This window comes from Sebastes fasciatus, chromosome 21 (genome assembly GCF_043250625.1).
Source record: "Sebastes fasciatus isolate fSebFas1 chromosome 21, fSebFas1.pri, whole genome shotgun sequence".
Lineage (NCBI taxonomy): Eukaryota > Metazoa > Chordata > Actinopteri > Perciformes > Sebastidae > Sebastes > Sebastes fasciatus.
In genome coordinates this window covers 24,792,205-24,815,192 of record NC_133815.1, presented here as the reverse complement: position 1 = coordinate 24,815,192, position 22,988 = coordinate 24,792,205, and the positions used below count along the sequence as shown (strand labels likewise).

Below are 22,988 nucleotides of genomic sequence, written 5' to 3'. Positions count from 1 at the left end.
CACAGAGTAGGGCAATCTAGTAACAGGAGAGACTTCAGAGACCAGGTCCAAGCACACTGGAGCACACGGGTTTAAAGGGGACATATTATGCTCATTTTCAGGTTCATGCTTGTATTTTGGGTTTCTACCAGAACATCTTTACATGCTTTAATGTAAAAAAAACACATTATTTTTCTCTTACTGTCTGTCTGAATATTACCCGTATTCACCCTCTGTCTGAAACACTCAGTTTTAGCGCATTTCAACAGAATGGAAACAGAATTGCGTTGCCAGGTTGCTGCTTGTTTAACTGACTTTGTCTCACTCGTTTCACTGACATCATGTTTCTGTGTTGTTTCACTTGAACGAGTCCTTCAGAAAGCTGCAGGATGTCTTCAGCTCTGCTGCTTTCTTTATTCATATCAACTCACATTTCGTGGCTCTTGTGTCGGCTCGTGTTTCAGTCTTTTATTTTGAAATTGATCTGAAGCTGTGAATGTTTGTTTCAGTCCCGCCCACTGTTTAAGTGAGGCTGGTACAACCAACCGATTGGTTCATCTGGCTGTCAATCAACACATCAATATCTCGGATGGTTCTGTGCAGAATGAACCACCACACTTGGTTGTAACTCATATCTCACAATTATGACTTAATATCTCAAAAAAAGACTTAATATCTCATAATTAGTACTTGATATCTCATAATGATGACATAATATCTCATAATTTGTACTTAATATCTCACAATAATAACTTAATTTCTCATAATTAGTACTTAATAACTCATAATTATGACTTAATATCTCATAATTAGTACGAAATATCTCACAATAATGACTTAATATCTCATAATTTTGACTTAATATCTCATAATTAGTACTTTATACCTCACAATAATAACTTAAAGTCTCATAATAATAACTGAATATCTCATAATTAGTAGTTAATATCACACAATAATGACTTAAAATCTCACAATAAGAATTTAAAATCTCATAATTAGTACTTAATATTTTATATGTATGACTTAATATATCATAATTAGTAGTTAATATCTCATAATTAGTAATTGATATCTCATACTTAGTACTTAATATCTCATAATTATGACTTAATATCTCATAATTAGTAGTTAATATCTCACAATAATCACTTAATATCTCATCATTAGTTCTTTATATCTTATAATAAGAACTTGATATCTCATAATTAGTTCTTGATATCTCATCATTAGTACTAGATATCTCATAATAAGTATTTGATATGTCATCATTAGTAGTAAACATGTCATCGTTAGCAGAGCAGACGTCCTAACTAGAGGATGGAGTGTATAATAAAGTGCTGATAGGTATCCAGTCAGGTGAGGTCTTGCTGCTCTACACTCTCCCCTCTATGCTCCAGCTTGTGATACCACAGCTTTTCTACATCTGAATATTTGGTCTCACGTGTTTCGGTCGGCAGCTGTCACAATACGGTGAATACGGTGAAAGTCCGTTTGGACGCATCTCAGATGTCTGACTTTGTCTGTCACAGTCTGGCTCTCTGCCCTCTGACTTTCCGTGAGGACTGGACTGTATTGCATCACAGGATGATCACTTATCTAGAGGATCTACATCTCCTGGCTTTTTATGTTATTCATTCATGTTTCCTGTTTTATTTTGATACTACAACTTCACTTCCTGCCTTGTGTTTTCCTGTCTGCCCCGCCCTGATTAGTCTCACCTGTCCCTCGTTAGCCCTGCAGACCTCCTGCTCACCTGCTCCCACTTCCCCGTTAGTCAGTCACTAGTATAGTCACATGGATATCTCCCAGTGTTTCAAACTGAGGAGGAAATAAAAGCTCCTTAAATCAGGTAGCTGCATCATCACACCTCTGTCTTCTCAAAGAGCGACAATCAATAACCATCTGAAGCTTTCCTCATGAATTAATAATGATTACATCTATTCTGGTAATAATGCCAGTAAGTCATAATTCATAGTCATAGTTTGGACATAGTAGATGTAGATTTCTTACAGTAATCTTAATCACTTCATCTCTCTGTGTATTGAAGCTCCCAGCAAACCTGAGTCCTGATCCAACAGCAACAATGGGGACATGAAAACAGAATATTTGGACATAGATCTGCACAGGTGAGTCAAAAACTCTCCTTCTGATGACGCTCAGGTTTGGTTTTGACCACATGGTGTCGTCCAATAATGATCCGCCTGGACCCGACTTCAACAACCCTTAAAGTACTTTACTTAAGTAGTACTAGTACTACATTTCTCTGTGCAATATGTGCGTCCTAAAGTGACGTCATCTCCACGTAGAATAAACCCCACATTTTCATTCATGTTTTGATCTCTGACTTCTGCTTGACTCCTGTGTTTATATTTTTATTCAGATTGTTTGCTTAGTTATGAGGATATTTCGCATTAATATCCAAGTGCACAACTTTTAATTAAAAAATTACGCAAAATTCTTTTGAGTAAAGGAAATTCCTCAATTATAAAAAGCTAGTTCCTTAACTACAAAATGAATCAAAGTTCATAAATACAAAAATAAGCGAAATTCTTCTGAAATATAATTAAAGGTCCCATATTGTGCTATTTTTCAGGTTCAAAATTGTATTTTGTGTTTCTACTAGAACATGTTTACATGCTGTAATGTTAAAAAAACACTTTATTTTCCTCATACTGTCTGCTTGAATATGCCTGTATTTACCCTCTGTCTGAAACGCTCCGTTTTAGTGCATTTTGACGGAGTTGTAACAGAATTGCGTTGCTAGGCAACAGCTTGGGTCCATGTTTACTTCCTGTCAGCTGATGACATTCACACACACTGCAACCAGGAATGAACTGGGACACATTTACAATGTTTACGTTTAAAATTGTGCCAATGGTCTAAATATTGTATATTTGTGACATCACAAATGGGCAGAAATCCTGACAGCTTGTTTCAAATGCAGAGTTTCCGAATACGGGCTGAGTGTATTTCCCTGTGGATTGAGTGTTTCGATACACTCACAGTATTTATATGGGACTGAAGCCTGCTTTATAATAAAAAATGAAATCAAAACATGAAAATCTCTTTTTTTTATAATATGGGACCTTTAAGTAAAATTCTTATGAAAAAAGAAAATTCCTTAATTACAAAATTAAGTAAAATTCTTTAAAAACAAGTAATTTATGAAAAAAATTAAAATTTGCAAAATTGTTTATTACAACATTAAGTGAAATTCTTATGAAATAAGCAAAATCCTTCATTAGAAAAGAAGTAGTAAAAGTAACATCCTCAATATAAATTTGTGAATTGAATTGAATATGAATTAGGTAAATTCCCAAAGTACAAAATTAAGAAAATTCCTTGAATACAAAAGTAAGTAAAATTCATAAAAATTAAACAAATTCTTTAAGTGCAAAATGAAGTAAACTCATTATGTACAAAATTAAGCAAAATTATTTAGAATAAAGAAAATTCCTCAATTATAAAAAAGCTAGTTCCTTAACTACAACATGAATCAATATTCTTAAATAAAAAATAAGCAGGATTCTTCAGTACAAAAATAAGCCAAATTCTACTGAAATAAAATACATTTGTTAAGTACAACATTAAGAAAATTCACGAAGTATAAAATCCTTTGAATACAAAAGTAAGTAAAAATCATACAAATTAAGTAAATTCTTTGAGTGCAAAATTAAGTAAACTCTTTATGTACAAAAAAAGGAAGATTCTAATGAAATAAAATTAAGTAAAATTCTTAAAATTATAAGTAAATTACTTAATTATAAAAATTTGCTAAATCCTTGATTACAACATTAAGTGAAATCCTTATGAAATAAGCAAATCCTTCATATGAAAAAAAAGGAGTAAAAGTAAAATCCTCAATTATAAATTGTCTTTATGTACAAAATTAAGCAAAATACTAAAATTCCTTCATCACACTACAAGCTGTTAGTACTCTTTTATTTTTGCACCCATTTGTATTATTATGGTTATTTGTTTTAGCTTAATGTGGTGTGTGCTTCCAACAATAAATGAGCCATGTGAACCACAAGGGAGCGCTAAAGTGAGGTTATAAAGTTAACGTGTCACTAACAAGATGAAACTGATGTGAAAACAGTCTCTGGCTTTTAATACTGTACTTTGTTTGCTAGCTACATGACTTTGATTCATTCATTATATATATATTGGTGAATCACAAACATCAACAGATTGTCAACGTGGCAGCAGATGTGCTTCACCAACCCTGGATGTGCTCCAGATCTCCAGATCCAACAGTCGGTGGCTCTGTGACATGTTTTTACTCTTATCTCAGGATTTCATTCTTCAATTGTCTTCAAATTTGATTTGCACATTGGTAACACAGAGTTTAAAGGATATATAGCAATGTTTCACAGTTATTTTGATGTAATATATAGCATTGTTACCGATCGGCCTGGGTCAGACTCCTGCCGGTATTCCTGCTTTCAAGTCTAGTTTTCAATAGCACTTTATGTTTGTGAGGTGTTTTTATAGATTTACATCTTCGGTAGGAACCAATGGGCTACATACGTTCTGACAGAAAGTCAGAAAGTATGAAAAGACTAACACATTGTTGGTTTTCATGTTGAGAGTAAGACAAATATAGTATATAAAGTGATATAATGAATCCAGCCTTCTTGTTTAAAGGTCCCTAACTTGCTCATTTTCAGGTTCATACTTGTATTTTGTGTTTCTACTAGAACATGTTTACATGCTGTAATGTTAAAAAAAAACTTTATTTTCCTCATACTGTCTGACTGAATATACCTGTATTCACCCTCTGTCTGAAACGCTCAGTTTTAGTGCATTTCAATGGAATTGCAACGGAATTGCGTTGCTAGGCAACAGTTTCGGTCCATGTTTACTTCCTGTCATCTAATGTCATTCACATGCACTGCAACAGGAAATAAACTTGGACACATTTCGAATGTTTACGTTTAAAACTGTCAAATTATCTAAATATTGTATATTTGTGACATCACAAATGGACAGAAATTCTAATGGCTCGTTTCAAACGCACAATTTCTGAATACGGGCTGTGTGTGTTTCTCCATATATTGAGCGTTTTGATAGTTTAACAGTATTTATATAGCACTTAAACCTGCTTTATAATATAAAAGACATAAAAATCTCACTTTTTACAATGTGGGACCTTTTAAAGGGAACATTCATCTAAAATGAGCTGCTGCTGGGTTGTGTGTTATAAATCCATCTGGATGTGAGATGAGCTCCTTGGAGGTTCTGCTCTGCTCCCCGAGCTCCTTCCTCCTTCAGTCGGCCCTCCTTCAGCTGCAGGAAAACCCAGGTTATAATAATCCGGCTCAGCCTTCTCACGTCTGCCCGGCCTCTGCCCCCTTTTGGCCTGGAGACACATGACAGCACACAGATGTGACTTCCTGCATCACTCCTCTCTCTTCACTTCAATAAACACGGACTGAGTGCTTCATGTCAGTCAGCAGTCTGAACAACAGACGTGTCAGTACCTTATAGTAGAAGTAAAGGCCAATGTTCGCCAACAGCAGAATCAGCGGCAGGACGATCGCTCTGATGATGAAAGGCCTTAGATCTAATCAAAAAACATGGACAGTCATCACATCACATGACATCACATCACATCACATCACATGACATCACGAGTCCAACAGCTCCCGTTAAACACAAACTGAAGTGACCTGAAATCTAAAATCACTTCTTGAATCTTACCTGCGACGGTGAGAGAGATCGGACGGCTCTCAGAGAAGAAGTCGTGAGAAAAAACATAGACGTGATAAACACAGCGGTAGTTTCCTTGGTGGGCGGGCTCTGCGGCAGGAAACAGGAAGTGGGCGGAGTGATTGACAGCTGGCTTGGTGTAGTTGAGTGCTGAGCTGGAGGAGGTGAAGGCAAGCCGGAAGGAGCCTCCTGGGTACTGTGGCTGGACGGAGCAGCTGATGTTGAAGGCGGAGCCCCTGAACACGTGAAACCCCTGCTGCTGGGCCTCGGAGACCCCGTCCACGGAGGAGGACCCAGAGATGTTGGGCTGAAGCAGCAGGTCTGTAAACACAGAGAGATGATTGGCTGAGAGCCGGGGGCACCTTCAGTCAGAAAAACAGTGCGCGCTGGTTAGCTACGGCTTCCGGGTTGAACGGCGTGTTTCCTCGAAATGGTGCACAACAGGCTTTTGAGGTGCGTTTCCGCTCATTTGGTGGGTGTGTCAGAGGTGTAACCCAATCAGCAGAGACGTGCACAAACCCCGTCGTATTATAAAGGCAGTGCATTTGCGTAGCACAGGGGTTCGCAACCTTTACTATCAAAAGAGCGATTTTAGGAAAGAAAAAAAAAATAAATCTGTCTGGAGCCACAAAACATTTGCAGTGAAGTATGAGGCCACATTGAGGGGGGGGGACATTTGAGATTTCGAGAATAAAGTTACAACTTTACGAGAAAAACTCATATTACGAGAAAAAAAGTCAGAATATTACGAGAATAAAGTCAGAACTTTACGAGAAAAAAAGAAAATAACACGTAAAATTACTACTATACTACCATACATATGTATACTGATATTATGATTTTATTCTCATAATACAATGACTTTTATTCTCATATCGCTTGCTGTGTATACTTTGCGTAAGTCTTCTCGACACCTGTGTTTTTTTTTTAAATTTATCAACTTTATTGAGGCAGTTATCAAGTTTAAAACACTTGTGTATACAACTCAAGTCTACAATTACAAACACGCCACGGGGACTAAAGGTTGTAATTAAAGAGATTAAATAATAAATAAAAGTTAGATAAATATCTTGTAAAGCTTACAGTGGTTTATATGTTTTAGTAGCTTTTTGGTTTGTACATTCAGATATAGAGGAAATATATTGTCTGACATGGACATGAAGTATTTTGATTTGTGAATATAGAATTTAGTTAAAATAACACACAAATTGATGAAATGGAACTGAGAACTGAGACACCTGTGACGTAGCAAAGAGGCGTGGCAATGTGCCACACGTCATATTTAACTGATGTGGCTTTAAAATGACGGCTCCGAGGCTCCAAGGTCTCATTTTGTTAAAAGCCTGTTGCCTCAACTCCTCTCTTCCTCGCGTCTCTTCCTCACCTCCTCAGCTCGCATCTCTCGTGGGCGGGACTAAGACCCGAGGAGAGGAGGCGAGGAAAGGAATGGAGGATGTACGAACTGTGAAATAGGAAAGGCCTACAGACAGACAGGTGTGTCCTGTCAGGTGAAGCTCAGCAGTCTGTGGAGAGTTTGAAGCTTTCAGAAACAAGCCCACTTCTACGACAAGCTGTTTTAAAGGTCTCATATTATGCTTATTTCCAGGTTCATAGATGTATTTTAATGTTGTACTAGAACATGTTTACATGCTGTAATGTCAAAAAAAAACTTTATTCTTCTCATAGTGTTCTCCTCACATGAAGCCTATTCAGCCTCTGTCTGAGAGACCCTGATTTAGCGCCTGTCTCCTCCCACTCTGCTCTGATTGGTCAGCGTTTCCTGCTGTCCTGTTAATCAAATGCCCTCAACACAGCGTCACTTTCTCCCCCTCCCCCGGAGCTCTCCCTGTAGCAACCTCGGCTGCAACTAGCTGAGGCAAGGCAAGGCAGCTTTATTTGTATAGCACATTTCAACAACAGGGCAATTCAAAGTGCTTTACAGAAACATTCAAGAAATAATTAAAACAGTTATAAAAACATAAAAACATTAAAACATTAAAGATTAGAAAATAAAAACAAGCTAAAAATAAAAGCTAGGATAGAAGCTAAAATTGCATAAAACTCAAAAGAGTAAAAGTTATAGTGCAGTGTCAGAATAAAAGGCACCCGCAAACAGGAAAGTTTTAAGCTTTGTTTTAAAAGAAGTGAGAGTTGGAGCGGTCCTGCAGGTTTCTGGGAGCTTGTTCCAGATATTTGGTGCATAAAAACTGAACGCTGCTTCTGCATGTTTAGTTCTGACTCTGGGGACACTAAGCAGACCTGATCCAGATGACCTGAGAGGTCTGGATGGTTCATAACACAGCAGAAGATCAGAAATGTATTTTGGCCCTAAACCATTTAGTGCTTTGTAAACCAGCAGCAGTACCTTGAAATCAATTCTCTGAGAGACAGGCAGCCAGTGTAGAGACTTCAGAACTGGACTGATGTGATCCACTTTCTTGGTCTTAGTGAGGACTCTAGCAGCAGCGTTCTGAATCAGCTGCAGCTGTCTGATCGATTTTTTAGGAAGACCGGTAAAGACGCCGTTACAGTAGTCAAGTCGGCTGAAGATAAATGCATGGACTAGTTTTTCCAAATCCTGCTGAGACATCAGTCCTCTAATTCTTCTTATATTCTTCAGGTGATAGAAGGCTGTCTTTGTAATTGCTGAGCACAGAGAGAAGCAGGCAGCAGGAGTTTATAAACTACTTAAAAGTTTATAAACACACAAACTTCACCCAGCGCACGTTACCGGAGGAATCTGATCAGAAATCGGCAAGAAATGAACAACATCTGCGATCAAGACTCCAGGTTCTCCTGATGGTTTTTCTCCGGTAAATAATGCTATTTATATCTGTTAGTTAGCTCAGTGTTTACCTCATGCATCAACTCTGTAAACTGTAAACATACACTCTGTTTTACGTTTGTCTTTACAGATCCATCTGTGAGAAATGACCGACAGAATCATCCCAGAGGAGAGCAGACAGCTGAGAGCAGATGGGAGCTACAGAGCTAACCCGTTAGCATGTAGCTACATGTTAGCGGGTTAGCTACATGCTACCGCTATGAGACGGTGTGTAAACAGGGTGGAAAATAGAAGATGTGAAACAGTAGTCAGTTCATTATTTCTGGTAAAAGACACCTGATAAACGTATGGAAGTAATCAGAGTAATGGTATATTATTTACTGTAGAAGATGTCTCTGTGTTACCATGACTACAGGCTGGTTAACGTTACACTCGACGGAGCTTAGTTTACCGGAGCTTACCGGAGTTTACCGGAGCTGAAAGAATTTATCGTGTACCATATCAACATAACTGCTGGTTATAAAGCTATTCAAACATGCTTTGGCCGTATTCGGGCATATGGGTTTATAAAGTGTGTCTGGAGACAATAAATCTACAATAGGCTGTAAATTTCTACCACAACTCTCTAGTGAACAAAGCTCTCGTTGGCCACAGATTCCTCGATGATGAGCTCTTTCTATTTCATGTTAATCTTCTGACTATCTGATCCACAGCGGTCCCCGACCACTCGTCTCACAGCCGGCTGCACATAGAGACCTATGTTGTGTGTCCAGTTAGGACGACTAAAGGCTCGTTGTGATTAAATGAGCTTGTAGCTCGTCAACTACCTCACTACGGTTAGAAAGAGCCCTCGTTGGTGTTTTTACTACGTTTCTCTAATGAGTTACTCATCCGGGAAGTTTGAATCTGTGAATCTTCCCAACTTCACCGAACTATACAAGTTAGAAAAAGCTTCTGCTGACACTGTTCAGATGTTTTGTTGGGCCGATATCCAATGGGAAGCCTTGATGAGCAACGTCATGACAACAACTCTGACTAGTCATGATGAGGTTTGAGATATCTGTAACTGTTATTTAGGATAGTCAGGACTGAACTACAGATATCTATAACTGTCCTTTTGACTAGTCTCAATGACGTTATAGATGTCTGGAATAAGAACTCTGACTAGTCACAATGTAATTACGACTAGTCAAAATGTAGTTGTAGATATCTCTAATGTTAATTCTGGATGACTTTACAGTTCAGTCCAATGGAAACCACCGACTGTTACTGTGACGGAGGAAGGAACATACTGGAAACATTACTGTCATAGATGATGTCACTGATGGGCTTACCTGAGCAGGTGAGATTCAGGATGGAGGAAGGGGTATCTGATGTTGCACACTCCCTCAGAGCAGATCCAGACTGAACACAGTCAGACCAGATACTCCACATAGATCTGTATGAGGACACCTTTCTTAGTTCTACAGAAACAGCAGAGCCACAATCTAACTCTCTGCAGGCAGCAGCTGCTTCCTTCAGGGTCCAGTCAAAGTAACGTTCACCCACTGGTCTCCAGTCTCCCTGATGTTTCACCTCCAGTGTTCCTGCACAGCGACTGTCTCCTCCCACCAACCTGACAGGCTCTGAACCGAAACAAGAGAGTCGTCAGTAAAAGAATAAAGTGAGTTTCATTAGAACAAAAATGAACCAGATCAGAGCTGCAGCTCCTCTTCTACCTGAGCAGGTGAGTCCAACAGCTTTGCCAGGTGAGCAGTTGTTTCTCTCTGAGCCTGAGCTTCTACAGTCCAGGAGAGCAGACTCTTTTCCTCTACACTGGAACTCTTTGGTCCACATTGGATCCTCCACTTCTCCATAGATCACCCCCTGGAGGACTGAAGGAGCCCCACAGCCAAGCTCCCTACAGACCACCTCTGCATCCTGCTGGTCAAAGTCAGCTTCACACACTGAGGACCACCGGCTAGACTGGTTGGACTTCACCTCCAGTCTGCCTGAGCACAGACTAGTCCCATTCACCAGCCTGACAGAGTCTGGAGAGATGATAGAAGATAAAATAGAGAGAGATAAAAGACACCAGACACTCAATAAAAAGATGTCATGAAACAACAATTCAGTGATTCAAACTGGACTCAGAACAGTTCCAACATGAGTTCATCATTAGAAAGCTGTGAAGCTGAAGAAGGAGTCCTTTCAGGCTGGTTGCTGGTTGGCCGAGGGGACTCCTGAAGCAGCAGACATGTATGTTTCATATCAGTGATGTGACGGTGAGGAAATGTTCCCACCGGTTAATAAACTTATGACAACATTGGTGTGTTACCGATTACACTGGACATTTTAAAAGAACAGATGACGGTCAACATGTGTAGCGCGCTGACTCTGATCTTTACCGTCTGGTGGCGGTGTGTCCCGCCTCTCCAGTAGAGCGTTTGCTGAGGGGCTGTAGGGGTTTACCAGGCGCCGCTGCGCCACACACCGGCTGTGACCGCTCCGTCCTCCTCGCAGCGATTACCTCATTCACGTTTTGGTCCCCTCACAGCATTTGGGTTTAAATGTGAAATATTGCCAAATAGGCGCGTTTGCTTTTCAATTTGACACCAAATCCTCCGCCATCGTCTTGTCTGTCAACTCTCTCTCTCGTCTCGTGTGTGTGAAATCTGACTCCTGCTACTCTGAGCTGACTCCTTACGGAGCAGATGAATTCACTTTCACATTGTAGCGTCCGTTGTCAGACTATCTATTGATAACATGCTGCTGATACGCCAAAATGAACTAAACAGGTTTTATTTCTGTAAAAAAAAGCAAGACGACGTTGGGGAAGGTGGGGACGTCAAGTAATCGGTGTGTGCCCGACCACCGTGTAACACCGACTACCTAGCAGATCAAAAGACTCCATCATGGCCTGCAAAGACAGACTGCTGTGATTCTAGCTGGTGCATGTGTGTCAACCTGGGTACATTACTGTCATAGATGATGTCACAGATGATGTCACTGATGGGCTTACCTAGGCAGGTGAGATCCAGGATGGATTTAGAGAAACGTGGTGTTACACACTCCCTCAGAGCAGATCTGGATGAGGACTCCTTTCTCCGTTCTACAGAAACAGCAGAGCCACAGTCCAACTCTCTGCAAACTGCTTCCTTCAGGGTCCAATAGCCAACCACTGGTCTCCAGTCTCCCTTATGTTTCAGCTCCAGTGTTCCTGCACAGCGACTGCTTCCTCCCACCAACCTGACAGACTCTGAACAGAAACAAGAGAGTCATCAGGAAAAGAACTGAATTTAAGAAAAGATTAAACTGATACTTGACTTTATTTCTTTATTTCTCTTTTATTTATTTACCTGTTGAGTTGTGATTTTCTTCAGCCTGGAGTCCTGTAGAAATACACAAATATTTATTGTTTAAGTAACTTTTTGGAAATGTGATGAAGCCCCTGGCGGGGTGCCTTGAGACCGTCCTGGCCGTCAGTCATGTGAGATAAAAGCTGTTAATATGTCACTTTATTTAGTTTTAATATCTATTAATGCGAGAAAGTAAACATTTAGATTCCCAATATGTGGTCAGTTGATCCAAATAATGCCTGTTTGGAAATTTGCTGCCATGTTTTCTGAGATGCGAGAGCAGATGGTGGGGTGCCTTGAGACCAGCCAGTCAGTCATATGATACGTCTTGCTTGAGTATACTTCAGTGTTTACAGTCTGCAAACTTAATCTTTCATTTAGTCAGCAGTCTGCAGTAAAATATGGGTGTGAATCTTCCAGTATTTCAAGATTCAATTTTGATTCTTGGGGTCACGATTAGATTCAAAATCGATCCTCGATTCAGTACATAGCGGGACTAATTTCAGGATCTACTCCAGTCCGCTGTGCACTAATAAAGGTGATGGGATAAATTATATCATGAAAAAAGAATACAGTGTGTATAAGATTATGGAGTTTTTATAATTAAAAAAGTAAAAAAAAAAAATGTAAACACAGACATTTAGTCATGCTAAACTTGCAAATAAACACATTTTACTAAAAAGGGTTTATTATTTCTCAATTCTCAGTGACTTCAAGAATAACAAGTTCAAGCTATACAAAAATTAAGAATGCTGCCTGTTATATAAATAATTAGTTATTTATGGCTAGCTGCCTTTTATTTTTCAGAAACTTGACCATTTCAAAGATAAATTGTGCACAAATAACACTGCAAAACTGTGATTTTGTGTGATTTTTAACTAATCACACAATAATGCTTGTCATAACTTTGACTTGGTGTATATTGCCCATCAGTAGCAATATCTAGCTTCTTTTGTAAAAAAAACTATTAAAAATCGGCCCAATGGCCTCACGTGAGGGACACGGAAGTTGTAGTACCGTCGTTTGGCCACTACGAATCAATGACGGTGCGTTTTTTTTAATTTTTGTATGGTATTTCATTATTAAATTAACTTTGATTCACCATCAATTTTCGTAAAACGACCAATATTCGGGCCTTTCTAGATCATTGCGCTGGTTAGCATTATAGCTAGGCTAATGTTCGCGTTTAGCAGACGCCTGGAACGCCTGGAAGGGTATAACCAACAGAGGCAGAGTAGGGGTGGGCATCATACTGGGTCTGCGCGCCCAGCGAGTCACGATAGTCTCTCCCATAGAAATATATACATTGATGCTGCATTGGAAGCTTCAGCCCGTTGCGGCAATACGTCAATGTGGGCGCCATATTGGACCTGGAAAGACTGGCCTGTAACCCTATACAAGTGAACGGGGGAGCTGCTGTTTTTCTGGATAAAAAACATTTTCAACGAGTCGTTATTATATTAAAGGGATTATGATCTACGAGTAGTTGAAAAATAAAGTTTATTCTCCAGTTACTTAGACTCTGGATAGTTAATCTATAATTAATAATCTATAATACAGAGGTCCCTGTATAATATAATATAATATAATATAATATAATGTACAATGAAATGTCTTCCTCCCTTTTAGCGATCATGCTTTCAATCTATAGGCTACGACTAACACTGCTGCTGATATTACTATTAAATACTTACTAATAAGATCATTCAGAATAACAGGTAAATAGTAGTGTATAAATAAACAATGGTAACAATAAATATTAGTATAATAATATTAGTTATGATCTGAATTTAATGAAATAATGGTGATAATACAGCAATTATAAAAAACAAAATAATCTAATAGCGTAAATGTTAACCAAGACATGCCATCAGTTTTATTGTTTACAATATTACACACATTATTTTTAATACATATCGTACATTTCATGTTTTAAACACGATATGTTAGATATGAACATCAATAAGCTAACATTAGCTGATATCAATTAGTTAAAAATAAGGAACGTTGGCTAACATTAGCTTATATTGATTAGTTAACAATAAGGAACATTAGCTAACATTAGCTTATATCGATTAGTCAATAAGGAACGTTAGCTAGCTCTTATCTGATGTTACAGACACAAATGTTTTGTAAAGATGTAAGGTTATATATATAAAGTTAAAAATGCTTAAAGCAAAATGTGATTTGATAGTACTAGTTTTTAATAATGACCTAATAATTGATTGAATCTACCAGATCGAAGGACAGACCGCTAATCCATGAACCTGAAGCAGTGACGTTAACGTATTTAACAGTTTTTCACCAAAATCTTTCAGAAAATATTGTTATGTTAACTTAACGTTACTCCTCGTAGATCATAATTGTTTGAATATAATAACGACTCGTTGAAATCGGTTTAGAAATGTAGACGTTATAGTGCTTTATATCCAGAAAAACAGCAGCTCCCCCGTTCACTTGTATAGGGTTACAGGCCAGTCTTGTCAGGTCCAATATGGCGCCCACGTTGAAGTACGATCCAGGAGTCAATGTGGTGTCTATGTATATATGTCTATGTATATATGTCTATATACATATGTCTTTGTATATATGTCTATGTATACATGTCTATGTACATATGTCTATGTATATATGTCTGTGTATACATGTCTATGTATACATGTATGTATACATGTCTATGTATATATGTCTATGTATACGTGTCTATGTGTCTATGTATATATGTCTATGTATATACTGTATGTCTATGTAAACATGTCTATGTATACATGTCTATGTACATATGTCTATATATATACTGTATGTCTATGTTTATATGTCTATGTATATATGTCTATGTAGACGTGTCTATGTATACGTGTCTATGTATATATACTGTGTATGTCTATGGTCTCTCCCGTTTTTGACCTCAGTGATGAATAAGTTGGGTTTCCTGTGGCTGCTTCACAATAAAAGTCCCACTGTGTTTGTCCAGTTGAGGTGTTTTAATGTGAAGCAGCAGCAGCAGCAGGAAATGTTGTGTTAGCATGAGCAGTAACTTAAAGGTCTCATATTGTAAAAAGTGAGATTTTCATGTCTTTTATATTATAAAGCAGGTTTAAGTGCTATATAAAGTGCTATATAAATACTGTTAAACTATCAAAGCGCTCAATATTCGGAGAACTAGACACAGCCCGTATTCAGAAATTGTGCGTTTGAAACAAGCCGTTTGGATTTCTGTCCTTTTGTAATGCCACAAATATACAATATATAGATCATTACACGGTTTTAAACGTAAACATTATAAATGTGTCCCATTTTATTTCCTGTTGCAGTGTATGTGAATGACATCAGCTGACAGAAAGTAAGCATGGACCCTAGCAACGCAATTCTGTTGCAATTCCGTTGAAATGCACTAAAACAGAGCGTTTCAGACAGAGGGTGAATACAGGTATATTCAGGCAGACAGTAGGAGGAGAATAAAGTTTTTTTTGAAAATTAAAGCATGTTAACATGTTCTAGTAGAAACACAAAATACAAGTATGAACCTGAAAATGAGCATGATATGGGACCTTTAATGCAGCTCAGATACGGCTGTAGGAGAGTGAACAGGAAACAGCGAGACTGATATCAATCAGAGCAGCTTACAGACATCGTCACTGGTTACATGCTGCATCGTTTCCTCTCAATGTGTCATGAGTCTGAATCTCATGAAAACTACTGTCCAGAGAGATCATTACTGAGTATACATTCGGGTACATTGATTGCAGAAATAATAACTGACTAAAAATAGAATCAAAAACTTGGTTTGATTTGGTGAAAATATGAAAGATTATACGAGGGCTGTCAAAGTTAATGCGTCTAGGCCACGGGTCAGCAACCTTTACTATCAAAAGAGCCATTTTAGGCAACAAAAAAAAATCTGTCTGGAGCCGCAAAACATTTGAGCATTGTGATGAAGGTAACACAGCTTATAGTCTAAGTATATAGTATATAAGTCTAATGCAGTGAGGGCCAAAGTGCAAATGTACTACGGAGTATTAGGGCCACATTGAGAAAAAAAATTGTAGATTTCCAAAATAAAGTCATAATATTACGAGAATAAGTCATAACTTTAAAAGAAAAAATTTTAATTTTACGAGAAAAAGTCATAACATTACGGGAAAAAAAACGTAATATTACGAGAATAAAGTAAAGTCAAAACTTTACAAGAAAAAAAGAAAATAACACTTAAAATGTCTACGTTATTATATTCTGACTTTATTCTCATAATATTGTGACACTATTCTCAAAATCTCAGATTTATTTTTTTTCCTCAATGTGTGCCCTAATACTCCGTCGTACCGTCGTACCATAGACCTTCAACAATGATGAATAAAAATGAAAATGTAAAAAAACGAGAATAAAGTCATAACTTAACGAGAAAAAGGTCGTAATATTATGAGAATAAAGTCATAACTTTACAAGAAAAAAACGTAATATAACGAGAATAAAGTCATAATATTACGATAATAAATTCATATCTTTACGAGAAAAAAAAGTTGAAATATTACGAGAATAAAGTCATAACTTTACCAGAAAAAAGTCGTATTATTACGAGAATAAAGTCCTAACTTTACGAGAAAAAAAAGTCGGAATATTACGAGAATAAAGTCATAACTTTACAAGAAATAAAGAAAATAACACTTAAAATTACTACTTTATAATATTATGACTTTGTTCTCATAATATTATGACTTTATTTTCATAATATTATGACTTTATTCTCGAAATCTCAGATTAATTTTTTTCCCTCAATGTGTGCCCTAATACTCCGTCGTACCGTCGTACCATAGACCTACAACAATGATGAATATATATGAAAATGTAAACAAAAACAGTTATTCATTTCCATTTTTAAAAATCCACAGGGAGCCACTGGAGAGGGGCTAAAGAGCCGCATGTGGCTCCGGAGCCACAGGTTGCAGACCCCTGGTCTAGGCAAATATGTTTTAATGCCATTCTGTGGGTACCCACGAGTCTCCCCTTTACAGACATGCCCACTTTATAATAATCACATGCAGTTTGGGGCAAGTCATAGTCAAGTCAGCACACTGACACACTGACAGCTGTTGTTGTCTGTTGGGCTGCAGTTTGCCATGTTATGATTTGAGCATATTGTTTTATGCTAAAAGCAGTACCTGTGAGGGTTTCTGGACAATATCTGTCATTGTCTGGTGTTGTTAATTGATTTACAATGATAAATATATACATACATTTGCATAAAGCAAGCATATTTGTCCACTCCCATGTTGATAAGAGTATTAAATACTTGTCTAATCTCCTTTTAAGGTACATTTTGAACGGATAAAAAAATGTGCCATTAATTTGTGATTAATCGTGGTTAATCATGGATAATCATGCGGTTGCATGTTGGTGTGTGTGATCAGTTTGTTCTCTGATTTAAAGATCAATATAAAGGTGTGAATAATAACACATCATGGTTAAAGCAGAGTCCTACCTGAGCTCCACAGCAGCAGCAGCAACAGCACCAACAGGTGATCCATGACGTCCAGGTAGACTGTCTGTGTACTCTGTGTGTGCTGTCCTCACCTGAAGAGTTGCAGCTTCACTCATCATTTACTTATCTTTAGTTTCACACATGATATTTATACCCCTCTGAGCTGCATTTCTGTGAACTGATATTTCGATAAAAAGCTGCTGACAGATCACTGATTGTAGGACTGTGGTTTTCTGTTACCTTGACAACCAGGGCAGGCTGAGATGTTCCTCTCAGATTAATGCTGTCAGAGTGTTCTTATCATTTCCAGTTAAATGTGTTAACCTCAGCAGAGAGTCATTCAGAGCAGACTGAACTACAGCTGCAGCTAACCGTTATATTAATAGTTGATTAATCTGTCCGTTCTCTTATTCAAGTGATCAATCAGTGAGGAAGGAAACATGCTGATCATAAATGGTGCTGGATGATATTTCAGTGTTTCAGTGTGTCGTCTCCTTGGTAACTGCTGATTGTTTAACTGACTGTGTCTCACTCGGTTCACTGACATCATGTTTCTGTTAGTGATGTGTCGGTCGCTCAAAGAGTCGGCTCTTTTAAGTGAACGATGGGAGCCGCTCCCGTCTAAGGCCGTTTAAAAAAAAAAAAAAAAATGTAAATTAATTCATGGCATAGGTATAGATAGGATGATCTTCTCCGTGCCACGTGCACTCCATGCACTGACTGTGACTGAATAGGCTCATTCGAGATGAGCCAGGCCTGCGCAGAATCGATCACCGTCGATCGCCGCGCAATGCAGATCGGTTAGACTTGATGCCGACTTGCTCTGACGTCGTGCACACGTGGGCAACGATAACCTCACGAGATCGAGGCGGCCGCAGTTTTTAGAGCCAGGCGCCGTAGTTGCTCTCCACTGACTACAAGCCCCAATGCATGATGGGAAACGCCTGGCTCGCGCCTGATCAAAGACCTGATTGGCTCTTAGGTTTGACAGCAAACACGTGTTGTAGAAAGTCGCAACATTCTGTGTAATTGTAATATTTAACGCTAGATTGTATTAGTCTCATGTTGTGTAATGAAGGTTTCACCTGTTAACAAACACATCTTGTGTGGTTGATAATAATAATTGTTATAATAATGATGGCTATCTATATATAACACTTATCAAAATGAGTGCTCATTACAAAGTGCTTTACAGGGTGGATATAAAAAATAATAAAGGATAGAATCCAATGCCAGACACACACACTTTTCCACATAGATTTACAAACAAATATAAATAATTCCCAACATGGTCTGAAAACTACAAGTAGCCTACAGATCGGATCTAACAGGAAGTAACCCTTTCTGTGACTTCATGTAAATTCTGACTTGACCGCAGCTTTTTGTCTCTAACTCCTGCTGCTGCCGCCTGATCTCGTCTACTTTACAGGCGAGGAGCAGTTCATCTCGAACGAGCCTAAAGTTGTGTTAATGACGTTTGTGCAACCAATCAGGTGATGACAGACAAGGATCATACCATCAAGCAGGGAGGGGAGGGGGTGCACTGCGTGCTGACGGTCTTGAGGTAGAGGGCAGGAGGAAGAAGATGAGAGAACGAGAGAGGAGTACGGTGCGCAAATAGCAGACAAGATGAGTGACAGTCGGAAACGAAGCAGCATGTAAAATTATGGTATTCTGGAAATTATAAGGTTTAGTATAATTATATGGAATAATTTAAGTGATATATTTGCACACATATTAATAATAGGTCAAAACAGCACTAAATTTGGCTGAATTATAAAAGGCAGAAGTGGTAAAAAGAAGAGCCGTTTGGGAGCCGAAAGAGCCGGCTCTTCTTGGTGAGCTGAGCCAAATGATCTGGTTCACTAAAAAGAGCCGGAGTTCCCATCACTAGTTTCTGTGTTGTTTCACTTGAACGAGTCCTTCAGAAAGCTGCAGGATGTCTTCAGCTCTGCTGCTTTCTTTAATCATATCAACTCACATTTCGTGGCTCTGTCGGCTCGTGTTTCAGTCTCTGCCTTTTATTTTGAAATTGATCTGAAGCTGTGAATGTTTGTTTCAGTCCCGCCCGCTGTTTAAGTGAGGCTGGTACAACCAACCGATTGGTTCATCTGCCTGTCAATCAACAGATCAATATCTCGGATGTTTCTGAGCAGAATAAACCACCACACATGGTTGTAACTCATATCTCATAATAAAGACTTAATATCTCATCGTTATGACTTAATATATCCAATCCAATCCAAATTTATTTATAAAGCACATTTAAAAACAACAAAAGTTGACCAAAGTGCTGTACAATTATACATAAAAACATAGAAACAACACAATAAAACACTAAGACCAACTTAAAACCAACAGGACATTAAAATAACAAGAGCGTTAAGACCAATAGGAAAGGAAAAAGAAAAAACTCTCATGCCGAGCCAAAAGCCAATGAATAAAAGTGCTTTTTGAGGTTTGATTTAAAAACAGGCAGTGTGGGGGACAGCCGAACATACGGAGGCAGATCGTTCCATAGCTTCGGAGCTGCAACTGCAAAGGCTTGGTCACCCCTGAGCTTCAACCTAGACCTCGGGACAGTCAAAAGCAACTAGTCAGTTGATCTGAGGGTCCTCGATAAAAGATGTGGTTTTAAAAGATCAGAGAGATAATTCGGAGCTTGCCCATTCAATTATTTATATGTAAATAATAAAATCTTAAATTCAATCCTAAAACGCACAGGGAGCCAGTGAAGTGAAGCCAGAATCGGGGTGATGTGCTCATGTTTACGTGTACCAGTTAAAAGACGAGCTGCCGCGTTCTGAATAAGCTGCAGGCGAGACAAAGAGGCTTGGCTAACACCAACGGAAAGTGAATTACAATAGTCAAGACGTTTGGTGATAAAAGCATGCATAACCTTTTTAAAATCATTAAAAGATTCAAAGGACTTAACCCTGGATAAAAGCCGCAGTTGGAAAAAACTTGATTTCACAACTGCGTTTATTTGCTTGTCCATTATGACTCCTAGATTCTTTACCGCAGGAAGGTAAAAAGGTTCCAGAAGGGAAAGATCCATGTTAGGATCTTTTCTGCCTCCATTGTGTCAAAAAATAATAACTTCCGTTTTTTCGTCATTGAGCTTGAGAAAATTCAAAGCCATCCAGTCTTTGATGTCTTTGAGACAGGCTAGCAATGTGCCCGAAGAGTTCGAGTTATTATTTTTCAAGGGCAGGTAGAGCTGTGTGTTGTCAGCATATAAGTGGAAAGATATTCCATACTTTCTAATAATGGACCCCAGGGGAAGCATGTACAAGGAAAATAAAATCGGACCAAGTATGGAGCCTTGGGGGACTCCACACGGGAGAGGTAGGACTTGAACCATTTAAGAGCGGTACCTTTAAAACCAACACAGTGCTTTAGACGAGAAATTAAAATGTTGTGGTCCACTGTGTCGAAAGCAGCTGTGAGATCTAAAAGCATAAGAATGGCTGAATCGCCAGCCTGATGACTTAATATCTCATATTTAGTACTTAATATATCATAATAATAACTTAATATCTTATGATGATGACTTAATTACTCATAATTAGATCTTCATAACATAATTAGTACTTGATTTTAAACTTAAACTAAAAGTTAAAGTTAAATATCTCATAATGATGAATTAATATTCTTTGCTAGATGGTCAATATGGCATTTAAAAGGAGTACATGACTGGGTCATCTGCAGAAAGATGGTACTTACAGAATCGAGCATTCAGCCTGTTCTGAACAGACATGTTCTGAACCGGCACTGCATTAGTTTAAGAAATAGGCAAAAAAAAAACAACACACAATGAGAATGAGTTAAACTGCATTAAAGAACACATAAATGTTTCCAGCTGGACGAGAGAGAAGGAGGACAAACAGTGGAAGCCTAAAGATACAATACATTATAAAGTATAACCCTAAAACATGTTATCAATGGCCAGTTAAAGGGACTGTTTGTAACTTCTTACACGTATAAATCAATCCGGGTCGGTGTCCCATGCGCGCTCGCGTGTGACTACGCTGTTCAGACTCAGACTCCAAAACAAACTACACGGAAGCACCAAAACCGCAAAGTGATCTATCTAGTGAAGCCTGTCTGTTAAACAGTGTTGGCCGCGGTCGGAGGACGCGGGGGAGACCGTAGCTTTGGTCTCCAGGATCGGAGTCTCTGCTGTACTCTGTTCCTCTGCCTGCCTTTACTCACACACCACGCTCGTTCTCACTCTTTCTCTACACTCTCACGCGCATGCGTGCACACTCCACACTGCAGAAGAGTTAGCTTAGCTCTGAGAATATCTAGTGAATGTACAGTGGACGTTTGTGCAGAAATAACTGCTGCAGCTCCTCCAGACCAACAGAGGTTTACCGTGTCTTGTGAAGTGACGGGGCTCCGCAGAGAGAAACGTTATCGTCTCCGACCAAAACTCCGGTGTCTCCCCTGTTCCCTCCGGCCGCGGTCGGGAGGCTGAGGCAGGAAAAGCCAACACTAGGATCAGCAGTGATTCATGGAGAGACCTTCGTCTGGTCAGCTAACATTACTGCCAAGCAGCTGAAATATAGAGTGATATTGTGCTTTTAGGTAACGAGTGTCGCCTCACTGTTTTGAGCGATGCTCGTTCATGTCTATGTAGAGTGAGCACAAGCGCGAGCAACAGGACGCTGACTTTTGTTGACTTAACGGCCACAGGTGTCGTTGTTAACAAGCAATTTCTGATTCTTACAAACAGTCCCTTTAAATAATCAAGCAAAAAAATAGAATTAAGAAATTATTCATTATATTGACATTATTATTCATAAAAATGTATTTTGGAAAAAGTCATAGTTTGAGAAGTGATTTAAAAGAAGGAGGAGTTGTCTTTAATAATGCAGCAACAATTCCCTACACTAAGACTATACTATACTACTATACTATAATACTATAGTATACTACTAAGACTGTAACGAAGCAGAAGGTCAGCTGGAGTACAAGACTGCAACATGCAGATAGAAACAAAGACCAATTATTATGTGATGGTATCTTATGATTTGACATCACGCTGATGTCACACTCTATACTGTGAGGTCACTTTCGGCGACGCAGGGAGATGCGCTGCAGTCTCCTGGCTTTCCCCCTTGCATCGATGGGCCGCATCTCAGTGACCTTTGACCGGAGCAGCCGGTAGGAGCTGGCAGAGTAGCTGGGTCTCTTGAAGTAGTGGATTAGAGGGCAGTCAGGCTGAGAGCCTGCAGAGAACAGCAAAATTAGCAAAGTTAGCAAGGAATCACATTCTGGTGTCTGAGCTGAGCTGGGTGGAATATCAGATCTTATTTCTAACTGTTACAACTTCTTGCAACATGCAGCTCTCTAAAAATCTAGAAAATGTTAAAAAAGTCAGCATTATACTTGAGGTACATGCTATGCATCTTGGGTGGATCTTTCTTTTAAAGCCCTGTAAATGCAACCAAACAACGTTTCCTCGTCCAAGCATGTCTCTAGAAGACCACCATTGTCCCTCTCCCCAAAAAGACCAAAGCCATCTGCTTAAACCAACTATTGCCCAGTAGCACTCATCAAGAGCATCCATCATGAAGAACGGCAAGATTACTACTATTCTATCTGTAGAATATGTTACGGAGTTGAAAAAAAAGTAAAGACTTACTTTTAAATCAACACTTCCTGCTTTCATTTCAAAATAAAAGAC

At 38.7% G+C, this 22,988-nt stretch overlaps 1 protein-coding gene across 3 annotated transcripts in view; it reads right to left on the bottom strand.

The window, feature by feature from the left end:
- Positions 1-21,390: 21,390 nt before the first annotated feature.
- pde1ca (phosphodiesterase 1C, calmodulin-dependent a) overlaps positions 21,391-22,988 on the bottom strand; it is a 29,087-nt gene continuing 27,489 nt past the window's right edge. For all 3 annotated transcript variants that reach the window (XM_074621965.1, XM_074621963.1, XM_074621964.1), the window contains one exon: positions 21,391-22,530. In XM_074621965.1, coding sequence (XP_074478066.1) covers positions 22,370-22,530 — 161 coding nt within the window. In that variant the 3' untranslated portion in view covers positions 21,391-22,369. The remainder of the gene's footprint in view (positions 22,531-22,988) is intronic.